This window comes from Oryza glaberrima, chromosome 5 (assembly GCF_000147395.1).
Source record: "Oryza glaberrima chromosome 5, OglaRS2, whole genome shotgun sequence".
Classification (NCBI taxonomy): domain Eukaryota; kingdom Viridiplantae; phylum Streptophyta; class Magnoliopsida; order Poales; family Poaceae; genus Oryza; species Oryza glaberrima.
Genome location: NC_068330.1, coordinates 22,597,562 through 22,611,024, shown reverse-complemented (window position 1 = coordinate 22,611,024; position 13,463 = coordinate 22,597,562). Strand labels below are relative to the sequence as shown.

Here is a 13,463-nt window from a genome sequence, read left to right as displayed (position 1 = left end):
GAAGAACAACATGCTTTTGTTACTTCAAGAAACTAGTAAAGTGCTCATGCGTTGCAACGGGCCAAGAAAAATATATGCATCAACTTTAAATAACACAAAGTAAAATTATGTTAAATAGTCGGAGTGTAGGTTTGTTGTAATGAAGACCTTAATATAGCACACAATTGTTATATCATATCTTCATAGTTTTTTCACAAAAACAAAAAAAAAGTTGAATAAAACCTCACAGTAATAAATAAAATAATTCCTCCTAATGCTAATACCAATACTTGACTTAGCTAAAAAAAAATGTTCGGGAGCACAAAAGTCTCCTATTAACCAAAATCATTAACTCAGTGAATGATATGGTATAAAAAATATTATTGAGCATTTCGGATGCAGGCACCAGCATCAAACAGTTAAACAGGTCTGGTGTTTATATGCCCAACAAAATTCAATGTCTGAAAGCTCCATAAAAGATAAAACCTAAGTGTGCAACTCAAGCAGCAGGATGAGTTGTAGAAAAAGGATGACATGTACCACCCAACCACACATTGCAGGATGACATGTCCCCTAGAAAAAGTCATTTCAAAGCCATAACAGACACTAATGGCCGCCATGGCGGATGGTGGTGGCAACCCCGATTGATTCAAATGCGATGTGCTTGGCCGGGACCAATGCCGCCTCGCCGACGCTCCCCGCTGCCCCCCCTCCCCTGCTGCACAAGGCATGTCCAACATGGCTGGCTCACAAAGCATAAGGAACACAGTGATAAGATTCAATATTGTGTGGAAAATCTTCCCACCATGACTGCGTCCAAATCCAGCACTCTCAGCAAGAGCGCAACATGCATATTTGACCTGTGGAACTCTCTTAATATCACAAAACATAACAATGACGATCAGTGGCGGTACCACCCATTAGGCGGGGTTGGGCGGTCGGCCCAGCTACGGCCCACGCCGTCCCAACCCTCTATATCCTTCTTGGGCCGCCTACCACCACATCCAATTCACAATTGGCCCATAAATAAGCAGCTCAAGTGTCCAATTTTAATCCTGCGTATGTGGTGCTTTCCTGAGTCAATTTCTCGACATTGCTCACCCATGTGCCCTACTATAGTTAGGTGCCTAATGTTTTTCTCTCTCTCTTCCTTCTAAGCAAAATAATAATCATCTTATTTTGGGTATGCGATATCTTCTCATATATTTATTTTTTAAAAGATATCTATCAACCATGCTTTATGAATTGACTCATATTTGCAAGTTGATATGTTTACTAGTATCTTTTTATGTAAGATGAATTATGTATGGCGCAAAAATTATTACTTCATTTTAATATCATTTTTGTTTTTTTTGCCTTAATTTATTGATTATACTATATGTTTATATGATTACAACATAAATATGGTATTTTTTGTGTTTAGTTGTTCTTATTGAGACGAGCATCTTCGCCCCATCTTTATTTTAATCCTGCGTCCGCCACTGATGACGATGACCTTTTTTAAGAAGGGTATTTTTTGCCCCTGCATCAAACAGGGAACTTAGCCCTCAAATAACCTAATCTGAAATTCGCTCCTATAAAGATTTGAACCTAGTACCTTAAGATGCTACTCAGGTCACTGCAACAATGACCATAGTCTGTTAATTTTGAAAGTCATGACCAGAGTATAGAAATCAAATGTCAAAATCAGTTTACTCTGCCATAAGCCTTTCCTACGCTCGGGAATAACCAGTGAACTTTTAATAGAGGGTGAAAAATCATCATTTTTATTCTGACCAGGTTTTTGAGAAGCATGCACCTGAGTGTTGATTCCTAAGTGGCATACCTTTTAAATTGCATCTATAAATACTCACAATTCTACATAAGCACTCAAATCAGAACTATATGAATCACCATTAGCTGATTGGTTTACCTTCAGGAAGGAACATTAACCTATCAATCTACAGTAAAAATGTAAGTGAGTGCAGCCTGGAGGAATGAATACCATGTCAAGGGCATGGAACTGATATTGCATATCAGCCAACAAGGCCGGGCAGGTAAAAAATATAATTAAATATCTTTGCCATATGTAATAATATGCAATTACAAAAAAATCTCAAGACATACACATGTGACCTAAATATTCCCTCCGTCCCTAAATATTTGACGCCGTTGACTTTTTTAAACATCTTTGACCATTCGTCCTATTAAAAAATGTTGTGAAATATGTAAAACTATATGTATACATAAAAGTATATTTAACAATGAATCAAATAATATGAAAAGAATTAATAATTACTTAAAACAGTCAAATATATTTTAAAAAGTCAACGGCATCAAATATTTAGGGATGGAGGGAGTATATATAAATTTGAAGACATACGCAGTGACATAAACATAGATAATTCCGAAGACATACATAGGTGACATGAATCTATATAATCCGAAGATTGATATAATATCACTTAAATTGAAGATGATGCATATATGTTATTTAATTTACATAATCTTAGATGTTAGCCCAATGCTTGAAGTCAACCTGATCAGTTCGTATGAGTTGTGACCGCATAAAACTATTTGACAGCACCAGACCATGCAAACAGCTTAACATGCTCTGTTATTCAAGAACATCATTATTAGCCATCAGCGGGTTGTATAAGGTCCAAAACAAAAGGGAGAGAGATCTAGAGAAATTGTTTCAGTACAGAGGATTAACCTGAAGCATTATCACAGCAACTTGGCACAGACTATTGCAAGCTGATCAGAAACTATTGACTGAACAAAATAACTGTAAAGGATCATTTCATCAATTAGTTGGGCAGAAATCAATGTACATGTCGACGGAGGAGTCACACGATAGGCACAAGCATCAGAAATGAAAAAACACTATTTTGTGCACAAAGTTCATTGGAGCAATCGGAATCAAAAGCTGGTGATCAATCAGCTGATGTCGTAATAAAGATGGTGATCAATCAACTGATGTCATAATAAAGAGGGAGGGAAAGGGAGGGAGGAGGGGATCAGTACCTTCATATCACTGGAAGTTGGTTGACTCATTGCCGGTAAGCAAAAGGGGTTGAATATAGAGCTTGGCTGTAGGGCTTAGGTCCTCCCAACCGTAGTTGCCACCGGGGCTCCCTTGAGCTGGGATCCCATCCCATCACTCCTGGATTGGATTGTTGCCTCCCTCCACCTGGCAAGACAATGAGGCAGTGTTTGGCTAATAGGATAGGGAAATAATTTCCTACTCACCAAAAGACATCTTTAAATCCTGACCATCCATTCTCCCTATTTCATTTAATCCTAAGCCTTCATTCATTTCCTAACGCCAATCCCACTCCCTATTTCCAATTATCCAAACACACCATGAGGAGATGGAGTTGACATCCAATTGATCTCATTTTGCTTATGGAACATAACAAGTAAAAAAAAATAGTTGCAGATTCAAGCATGAACGATAGGGGGATATGCATCCAGCTCAGGACCAGCGAGGACACACATCCTCTCTCAACACATGATCTAATTCAGTTTGAAGGAGGTAAACTATGCAAATTAGCACATCATTAGATATAACAAGCTAACAGTTCAACTCATTCTCTAAATATGGAAGGCTATCAAGAGAAATTGACAAGAAAATATGCCAGTATGTTCAGTGATCTATCTTCAGTAGCAGCGAAAGAACAACCTTCTTTTAAAGGTAAATATAAAAGTCATGGTTCCAAGGTTGATTTCACAGAGTTGTTTGAAGGATGTCATAATTAACTGCAGATTACAACAATAAAAAACAACACATTGCTATCTAAAATCCCTCTAATTCCAGTGACCACAAATTAAATTTCACTGAACCATATGCAAACTGAAAGTGATTAAGGTTTCTTGATATGATTAGTGTGCAGATTACATCGTGCTTAAAGGAGAAGTATTCAGACAATCTGTAGGTCTATTAGAACTGAAAGTAGATAGTAGAAACATCTTGGTTGAGAATGGTATTATAGCGAAGCCTATTTTAATGATGGTATTTGAGCGAATCCTATCTTATGCGATGGTAGATATGCAATTTTCTCTCCAGCGTGACCATCTTCACCATCTAGCTCTAAAGACGAACAAGGAAAAAAAAAAACAAACTCAGAACTAGACCCTGAACTAGAATTTGAAAAATAAACATGACGCGCTCCAGAACCTATGGCCGAAAACATTCAGGAAAACAAAAGTTTACAGATTTATTATCTATCACTAAACTGCTAATAGCGGGATCCGAGACCAAAAAAAAAAAATGTAGAAGAGCAGTGGGCTCATTTCAGCACTATGGGAGCAGAGAGCGCATTTAATTTTGTACAGAATTCTCTAAACGATTTTAACGCTTTCTCATTTGCTGCCCTCTCGCAGTTTTATCACGAGCTTAAATTTTGTACACAATTGTACATCATGCAGGGCCATGTAAGGAATGAATACTTTCAGGGTTAAACTTCTTCTCTGGGGGAAGACCGGGGATTAGAACATCTACTGCCTATCCAAGAACATGTAATCAGCAGTTGTGGACTGGAACCCATTGTGAGCCGCCGTTGCATCTGCCATCTCCTTGAGGAAGGAGACGACCTCCTCTGACGAGTTAAGCAGGTAACGGGCGTTGGACCGCTTCCTTCCAACAGCGCAGGAGAAATAATTCTCGCCCTTGAGGTCAAGGACCGAGGACCCTTCGCGCCAGTCATGGTGGCTGTTTGGGGTGCCCTGGCTTGATGAAGATGATGACGATGACCTCTCCGGAGCAGCCTGTGCCTTGGGTGTCCTTGACTGCGAGTTTCTGGAATTGCTCCTGCCGTTTGATGGTCGTCCATTTGGCCTCCTGTCAAGAGATACCGAGCCGCTGCTATCTGGTTTTACTTTTGATTCAGAAGGGTACTCGGGATCGAAAAAGACATAGATGTCCTCATCCTGAAAAAGAGACAATGTTACCAGAGAAAGCCAATGATTAATCGAACAAGTGCAGGAAGAGTACAAGAATGCACAAGAAAGAAGACAATTCCTTCAGTTTTAAAAGCACGAAAGGCTCCAAACTTCGTATTGAATAGTAGGAAACGTGCATGCTATATGGCAAAAATTATTACATGTTCCAATGTTAGAGTAAATAGCTTGTGCAGTTTCAATTCGGTAACTCCGAAACATTTCAAACTGTTGTATATCCATAGGGTGTTCAATCAACAGCAAAGGTCGTGGCACGAGGTAGCAAGAGCGGTGGCTGAAAAAGCCACCCTTTGGAGGAAGGCCGGCCTGTTGCCGGAGTAGGAGGATTCGTGTTCTTCGGTCGCAAAATGGATGATGCGAGATATCTCTCTAATGTGCTTTGTGTGTTTTCTCCTTTTCTTTTCGTTTTCTAAAGAGGATGTAAAGTTGTTGCCACTCTCCTTCGTTCTTAATACAAAAGATGTGCAATTCTTTTGCACATTCTCAAAAAAACTTTTATTTGTGCGTCAGTACAACAGCATTGACGATATGAACATTGCTTAAATTTTGTTGAGTTAAAACATTATTTTCGTAAGTAAACCAAAAGAACGGTTTGTGCTTTGCTAGGAGGTAATTTTTCCCTTCTTTTCGTGTGTAAGAAAGAAAGATACCAAAGAAACTTTTATACCCATTCCCACAAATCCCACTTCTTCCACATATAAATTGGCAAGGGGCTAATGAGGTTATTTGGGGACGTGTCCTCCCCACTTTGGATTTTGTTCTAAACAACCAATGAAATAGTGTCACAACATCTATATAAGACCAATCCAAACTTTATAGATTTGCACGCATCACGCCACACGAGATAATTGAAACATCAAAGACAAAAAAAGCACCTTGCACTGAAAGAAACGGATATGCACATATAAATTAATTGCATAATTACCTTTCCTAGGAAGTGCCCTATGCATAGAACATAATCAATTGGAGTAATCATGCTTTTGCTATGAACTATCTCTCCTAGAATACGATCAATTGCAGCACCCTGTGGAAAGAACATAATTTTTCAAACATCCGCTAACAACAAAGTGTAAACTTTCAATTATCATGAGGCATCACACTGAACCACTGACCTTTGTAACTCCGACAGACCGAACTTCAACTGATCGGCTTCCTTGAACAACATCGACTGCTGCATTTGAGATTGGACCTGTCCACAAGTGCTGCAGCATATCTCTTGCTTGGAGCCGGCCAAACTCAACATCTTTGCAATGGGAAAACGAAAATAGCATTAAGCTTTTATATTGCAGGCCTTCTCTAATTAAAACTAAAGGAGCAATCAAGCATAAACACATTACCAGCATACTTGTAATTCCATACAAATGATGTCTCACGGTGTTCAAAATGAGACCTTGGGGTTCTTTCTGTAAAGTATTCAAAAACATTCTGGAAAGCAATACACAATGTCAGAAGGCATTCATCAAGTGGTTGCAACAGACATTATTTATCAAATACACACCTTTACACTGTCTACCCAATCCATGTTCAGATGCTCAGGCATTGTTGTCATCCACTCTCCATTAGTTGGACGTAAAAACATGCCATGCTCTGCTGCTAACCACATATTGAATTCTCCGAAATTCTGCATGGGAAGATATATGTTAGTTTTGATGGAAATATAGTAGCGTACTCAATCTATTGTACGAAAAAAGACAGGAAATATCTGATAATTACTTCATCAAGGACGCTCCTGTCACTTCCACTAAGAACAATAACTGTAGTATGCTCATCCTCACAGAGGGCTCTCAAAGGGCCCTTCAACTCAGGATGCAACTTGAGTTCCATTTCCTTGATTTGGTCACCACCCCTTCTCCCAGAGGATTCAACTGGCTCAGTCAATGTTGAATTGAACCCCTACATTGTAAAAAAAAAAAAGGGTAAATACAAATGCTACTGTCAAAGTGCAATTAAGTTTATTATTTTTTTAAGAGAAAGCTGAACAGATCACTTGTATGCGACTTAAAGTGGTTGAAACTTGAAAGTGCAACCAAACAAATAAACTAAAGCTGAGTTTTTTTTTTAAAAAAAATGCTTTCACTGGACTTCCCAAAAAAATCATCGGACAATCAGTAATATTTAAATTAAATAGTTCAATTTTATAGATTTTAAATTTAATTACTTGAACAAGAAAAGGTGCATAAGTCATAGCAACTATTTCAGCAAGATTAAGGCCAATCATTTCAGAGTGAAGGCAATATGTGCATAAGAGCACAAATCAAAGCAACTATGTAAAGAAATTGCTATCAGACAAGAATAAATATTTACGTCAAAAAAAGATAAGAATAAACAAGCAATTTTTGCATCAGAACAGCCCAGCCAACAGAAGGTAGCAAAGAAGAAATATGGTAATACCAATATGAGCAACCGATTTTTGGAATGCAGATATTGTTGAATTGCTGCTTGACTAGGGAGATCAGGTGGAACTTGTCTTGTTCTCAGCTGAGCTTCAGCAACTGTCTCATTTAACTCACTACATGAAAAGATGCAGCACAATATTTAGACAGTCAAACAAGGGAAAACAAAATGTACAGTCGAATAGCAAGCATCAAATCAACGAATAAGGTCCAGTCTAGCAGACTACGAATCAGACCATTGGAAACAAGCTCTACAGATCAGGCAATTGGAATGAACTACTCACCATACAAAAGTTTCGGCCCAATCTTGTGCAGTGTGAGTTGTCACATGAGCATAGTTATGCCTATGTCGCTTCTCTCTCTCATCAGATGACATTGTCAAAGCATGCTTGATTGAGTCTGCGACTTCGGTAATATTCCAGGGGTTTACTAAAATAGCACCGGCTCCAAGAGACTGTGCTGCCCCAGCAAACTGAAATTACAGTAATAGAAAAGTATGAACCAGCAGAATGGATATGAATAGCACGGAAATTCAGGAGTGATCAAAGGTTATTGATCATCACAACTGACAGCTCACCTCACTCAATATCAAAACTCCTTTTTTTGATCCTTGGCATGCAACATATTCATAGCTTACAAGATTCATTCCATCTCTCAGCGATGTTACAAGGGCCACATCTGAAGAAAACAGAGGAAATGCACAGATCAAGCTTGGCAAGAGTCACTAAAATACTGAAGGAACATTCCTATCAACACACTCAAATGTGATCATTACAAAGCAGGAGTTATTGTCATGAGTAAAATTTTAATATCAAAAGAGGAGCCTATAATTACCAGTGACTGCATAAAGGGCACACAAGGCATGGAAATCAAGAGATCGGTCCTGCAAGGAGTGCAATGTTTTTAGATGATACAATAACTTCTCATAAAAAATAAGCATGAAATATGCTCAAGGTAGAGTGAAACAAGGAACTAAAATCTGACTTGTTTTATTATTTAAATAGTGATAGGTTAGGTATAGTCATCATAGAAAATATGGGTATCACAAGTGCCATTTTACCTACTAGAGAAGAGGCAAATATGACTGAAGGATGTATGTTTTTGTGATAGCGCAAAAATGAAGTTAACAAGGACAAGAAACAAAACTAACCAGATGATGAATAGGAACAGCAGTCAGTGTTCCAAATCGGCCATTTATGCGCCCAACAATTTCATGCACCTGACTTGTAAGCTTTTGATCTGCTCATGACATGTTCTAAGGTTAGTTAAAATGACCACAAATAATCAGGTTAGATTTCCAGTTCAATCACATAACACCAAACTTAGGAAATAAGGTTGAGAAACAATCTTTCTAACTAGGTTCTTATAGGACTTCAGCCCCATTTTCAAATGGATAGGTAGATAATATGAGCCACTCTCACCTAATATGATCTCACAAGTAAGACTTATTGAATCCATAATCAATAACAAAGTTATTGAACTGCAACTTCGTTCAGATTTTAAGAAGAATGTTTTTTTTTTTAAGAAAGAAGACTGCAAGCTGATAAATATTGATAATTCATTTACATGGAGAAGTCATACTTCATGCATCTGAGGTACTCCAGCAGACATGCTTGTAGAGTCGCACAAAGTATAAATAGGAGATAAAACACAGGAAGGGCTCATACACTCAGGGACATCAGTTCTTGTCGGCACAGCAATTTGAAGTAGAACCACTTTATCATTCCATTCATGGTTTTCTTCGAGAAACTTTTCAAAGGCCAAAATCTTTTGCGGAATTCCTTTGATCATGTCAAGTCGGTCAACACCAAGCATTACCTATCACATCAACAAGGAAAAGTTATAGTGGGAAGACCATACTAGGCATTTGTAAATCATTTAATGCTGACAAAACAAGCTTGTAAAGCATATCAATTGGAAATTATTATTTAAAGACCTTTAACAGCAGAGAAAGTGACATGCAACAGGGTATTTCTAAGTTAGCAGCAGTAACAAGTGACTAATGGAACTAGAGCGAGTTGGAAAATATAATGGCTGCATCTTATCAGTAATGAAGGGGACAAGCTCAGCATAATTAAATCTTATTAAAGAAATAATTTTTGACACCATACAAAGAGAGTGATACGACTGAAAGAAAACAGGGGACGCCATGGACAGCAGTATTATAAATTGTTACGAAGACAAGCTTGGTTAGATGTTTACAGTATGAACTCCACATGTAAAGGTCTTAAGATCATCTATGAGCTTTCTTTGAAACTGTTGCCCACTTTACAAGATCCACAATGTAAGAAATAGGAAGGATGACTTAATACAACACATACGAAACTTCTAATACTATGAGAATGATACATGAGTAATGTTTCAGATTTCTTGTCCATATCTAATGCTTATAATCAGCAAAAAGAAGTGGAAAATTCGTAATCTACCCCAGATCAAGAAGTGAAGAGCAAGTGCTTTCTCACCTTTCGACCATCAAAACGTTGTGTTAATTCAGTGATGTGTCTTTTAACTGCTGGAAGCTCCAATGCTCGTTTGAAACGTTCAGAGTCTATCCCAATAGGAAACTGAAGATTTCAGCCAAGTGAGTCAAAAGAATCACTCATTCTGCAAACATCTTTTGAACAGATTATAAATAATCAAAATAATTTAAAAAAGATGAGCCATGTTTTTTAAAGTAGCAAGTAAAATAATTAGTGGATGAAGCTAACAGAATCGTCAGGAATATCAAACAGTTCAGGTAAAATAGTCAAATAAATAAAAAAAACAAAGGTTGATATGTACCGCAGCAACTCTGGTTAGCCTTCCTTGGTCTTCCACACCCTCAGGAGTGCCCTCCAGTCCAAGTATTCTTGTACATGCGCTCACAAAATGTCTTGCATAATCATATGTATGAAATCTGAAGAAGAGACATCAGTAGGAAAACCATGAAACAACTCACCAAGTGATAAAACTTTGATAAATTCATTCAAAAGTATCATGTTCTACGTGATTCGCTTGTATGCCAAATTATCTAAATATTAGTAAGAATTAACTACTCGGACGATCATCAGCAAATGAAAATGAAACAGCACACCAATTGAGACTGATCAGATCAGAAACCAGAAAAACATCTCAACATGGATAAATTCATCAGCAATACTGTAGCATTGATATATTTGTGTTTCTTGAAAGAAAGACATCAAAGAAACTTTGCAATTATGTAGTATTGTTTATTTTTCTGTTACAAACTTAATCAACTGACATGTAATGTGTCTCTATTGTCAGTTCAAGTATTAGACTATCCATTGTCACCTTTTAAATGTACCTTTACTGTCAGCATACGAGATAAAGTTGGCCGATTGAATTCTAAGCTACTATAAAAGCAACTTTATTATATAGACATGGCAAACAATCGTTAACAAACTGTTTTTCTTTTTGATTGATTAGGACTTGGAAACACACTGAGCATGATCAAAGTCACAAAAGTCACTTGGTTGCCTAGTCTGACAGCAAGCGCAGGTGTAAATTCAGAATGATAGTGAACCAAAACTCATCTGCTTCCAGTACCAAATTCGTCAGAAGGCAGAACGGAGGCATAAGCACAAAGGGCATGCTCACCCGACTAAATCAGCACAGAGCACGGAGCGAAGCAGCTCCGACCGGGAGGGCAGCGTCCGGTAAATCTCCGAAGAAGGGAATGGCGTGTGCAGGAACCACCCGACCTTCATGTTGATGTCATGATCCTTGAGGCACTTGGGCAGGAACATGAGGTGGTAATCATGGCACCAGATCACATCCCCTTCCTTGTAGTGCTGGTACACAACATCAGCGAACATCTGGTTTGCTCGCTTGTACGCGTTGAACTGTGACTCGAAATTCCTCGTCGTCGCCAACCTGTCCTCCTGTGGCAATCCCAGGTAGTGAAACAGAGGCCAGAGTATGTTGTTGCAGTATCCGTTGTAGTATTGGTGCACGATTTCCTCATCCAGGAACACTGGTATACATCTCTGTTCCGTTCAATCAATCAGAAAAGAAAAAATATACTCCATAGACACATATGATTCCAACTAGAACTAGAGTGATAACAAAACAGTCACTGTTCTATTGGTTCAGACTTCAGAGTTGAGACAGAAAGGGAAATTTGTCCCGAGTTGCAGCGACGAACCTTCTCGGCGAGCGCTCGGGTGAGAGCTCGCTGGCCGACCTCGTCGGGGACGTTGACGCCCGCCCATCCGATCCACTTCGCGTCCACGTCCTTGACGCCTGCAGCGTCGGTGAAAATTTTCTAGATGAAGATGCAGTGCAGGATAGCCGATGCATGCATCGCTCCAGCACATCACATTTGGGATAAGGGCGAGATTTCGGGATCGCACTCACCGAGGAGGGCGCTGACGAGGCCGCCGGCGCTGATCTCCAGGGACCACTGGTCCTCGCCGCGGCGATTGGCGGAGACGGGGAGGCGGTTGGCGACGACGAGGAGGCGCTGCTTCATCCCGCGGAGGCCGAGGCGGCGGAACCCGCTGCGCGGCCCGGCGAGCGGCGGCCGCGCCGCGTGCCCCGCCGCCGACGCGCCGCCCGCGTCGTCCATGTTGGCGGGCGAGGCGGCCCCCGGCGAGAACGGCGACCGGGCCCCGAAGTCCGCGACGGAGGTCGCCGCGGAGGAAGGCTCCGCGGAGTCCGTGTCCATGGCGTCCGGGGAACCGGCCCCCACCGCCGCCGACGACGCGAAGGGGTGGCGGCGGCCGCACTCCCCGCGGAGCATGCGGTCGTCCGGGGAGGAGGAGGAGGAGGAGGAGTAGGACGACGCGGCCCCGGCGCCACCGCCACCGCCGCCGCAGGAGAAGGAGGAGGAGGACGATGCCGACGGCGCGGGGGTCGGCATGGCGCCCGCGCGCGCGCTCGCTCGCGCCGCCCGCGGAGGAGGAGGGGGAGGAGAGAGAGAGATGGGAGAGAGCTCTCTCTCTAGCTTCTCGTCGTCACGGCGGGCGAGAGGCGGAACGATCTCACAATATTATCATGAAAAATCACATGTACTCTCCCTTTAATTTATAGGCACTCTGAGCGTTGGAAAAGGCGAGAGGGCGCCATGGGAGAGGGCTGCTAGCTCGCTCCCAGCTGGAATCCACCACTTCCAATGTTCGATCGCCACCCAGTGAGCCCAAATCCGCCTTCTCCTACGAATGATCTTCGAGTTCGAGTTACTACATTTTTTTTTTTTTTGCATGTTATGGCTTGCCCTGACCCAGTTCGAGTTCGAATTCGAGGTAGTTCATGGGGCTGCCCTTGCCCAGCCCGGCCCAGCCCAGCCCAATCCTCTTTGGGTAGGTTAAGGCTTGAACCCTGAAAGTTTGGAATAGACACTGATCTAAATAAGAGAGATTTTACGATCATTTAGAAAGTACCTTGAGATACGTAAATTTTACACTAAAACTTTTAGTATCTTGAGATACTTAATACCTCAAGGTACCAAAATTTACACTATAAAATATGTTACCTTCCAGTACTTTCTCAAAGATGATTAAATTATCCTTTGAATAAATGTAGGGCTTTGTGGGCTCTGGGCTTGAGCTTTTATATTTGTTCGTGTTTAGGTCCAATCCACTTTAACAAGGTAGTGTGGTGTAGTTCTTAGTTTCTTCGTGTTATCCCGTTCCCGTCTTCATTACAAAATGGTCCCCATAGTTTAAAATAAGAAGTCGATCAAAACAAATCGACCCAGGTGGCTTCCAAAATAGTGTCCCAAAATAATATGGCTTTAAATTACTTTAACAGTTGGAGCTTGTCTAACACCAGTGCAAGAGCACGCCAAGGCAAGCTGTGCATTTAGTATGGTAGCGGAGGCATGTAGCTAAAGTTGTCTCGGGAATATGGAGTGTGTTAACTTCTCTAATACAACATGCGTGTGACATTAAACACCCGTTGCTACTATAATTCGAAAACGTTGGGTTCACTCGCTCATTCGTTGCACAAAGCCAAGCTTTGATGTGTTGTGTAGCAGCTGGCTACAGTGTAGCCACACCGAAAGCGATAGACATCTATTTAAGAAAAAAAATCCTAAGACGACATTAAAAACAGAATGAGTATATCACTTGTCTAGTAAGATTGGTTTATTAGGGGAGTTTTACAGTCTTGCATGTAGAAGCAACAGTCTTTTCCAAGTTGGAATCCTCT

At 40.6% G+C, this 13,463-nt stretch overlaps 1 protein-coding gene and 1 long non-coding RNA gene across 2 annotated transcripts; both read right to left on the bottom strand.

The window, feature by feature from the left end:
- Positions 1–2,485: 2,485 nt before the first annotated feature.
- LOC127772548 (uncharacterized) lies at positions 2,486–3,276 on the bottom strand. The gene is made up of 3 exons (XR_008017430.1): positions 2,986–3,276; positions 2,675–2,746; positions 2,486–2,572 (listed from the first exon to the last, which is right to left on the bottom strand). It is a non-coding gene; the product is annotated as an uncharacterized LOC127772548 (long non-coding RNA).
- A 1,022-nt stretch (positions 3,277–4,298) lies between these two features.
- LOC127773701 (alpha,alpha-trehalose-phosphate synthase [UDP-forming] 1-like) lies at positions 4,299–12,420 on the bottom strand. Its single transcript, XM_052299837.1, has 17 exons — positions 11,670–12,420; positions 11,458–11,555; positions 10,911–11,299; positions 10,095–10,209; positions 9,776–9,877; positions 8,981–9,131; positions 8,464–8,552; positions 8,148–8,196; positions 7,891–7,991; positions 7,598–7,785; positions 7,312–7,429; positions 6,634–6,813; positions 6,419–6,541; positions 6,258–6,345; positions 6,033–6,163; positions 5,846–5,944; positions 4,299–4,890 (listed from the first exon to the last, which is right to left on the bottom strand). The coding sequence occupies exons 1-17, from the start codon at positions 12,172–12,174 to the stop codon at positions 4,459–4,461; spliced, it is 2,958 nt and encodes a 985-aa protein (XP_052155797.1). The 5' UTR covers positions 12,175–12,420; the 3' UTR covers positions 4,299–4,458.
- Positions 12,421–13,463: the final 1,043 nt, after the last annotated feature.

Excerpts from the sequence above, each read along its gene's own strand:
- LOC127773701 (XM_052299837.1), bottom strand. The coding sequence starts at position 12,174 with ATGCCGACCCCCGCGCCGTCGGCATCGTCCTCCTCCTCCTTCTCCTGC. Across the intron at positions 9,878-10,094 it reads GGCTAACCAGAGTTGCTGCG|TTTCCTATTGGGATAGACTC; the intron begins GTACATATCAAC and ends TGAAATCTTCAG. Across the intron at positions 7,992-8,147 it reads TGCCCTTTATGCAGTCACTG|ATGTGGCCCTTGTAACATCG; the intron begins GTAATTATAGGC and ends TGTTTTCTTCAG.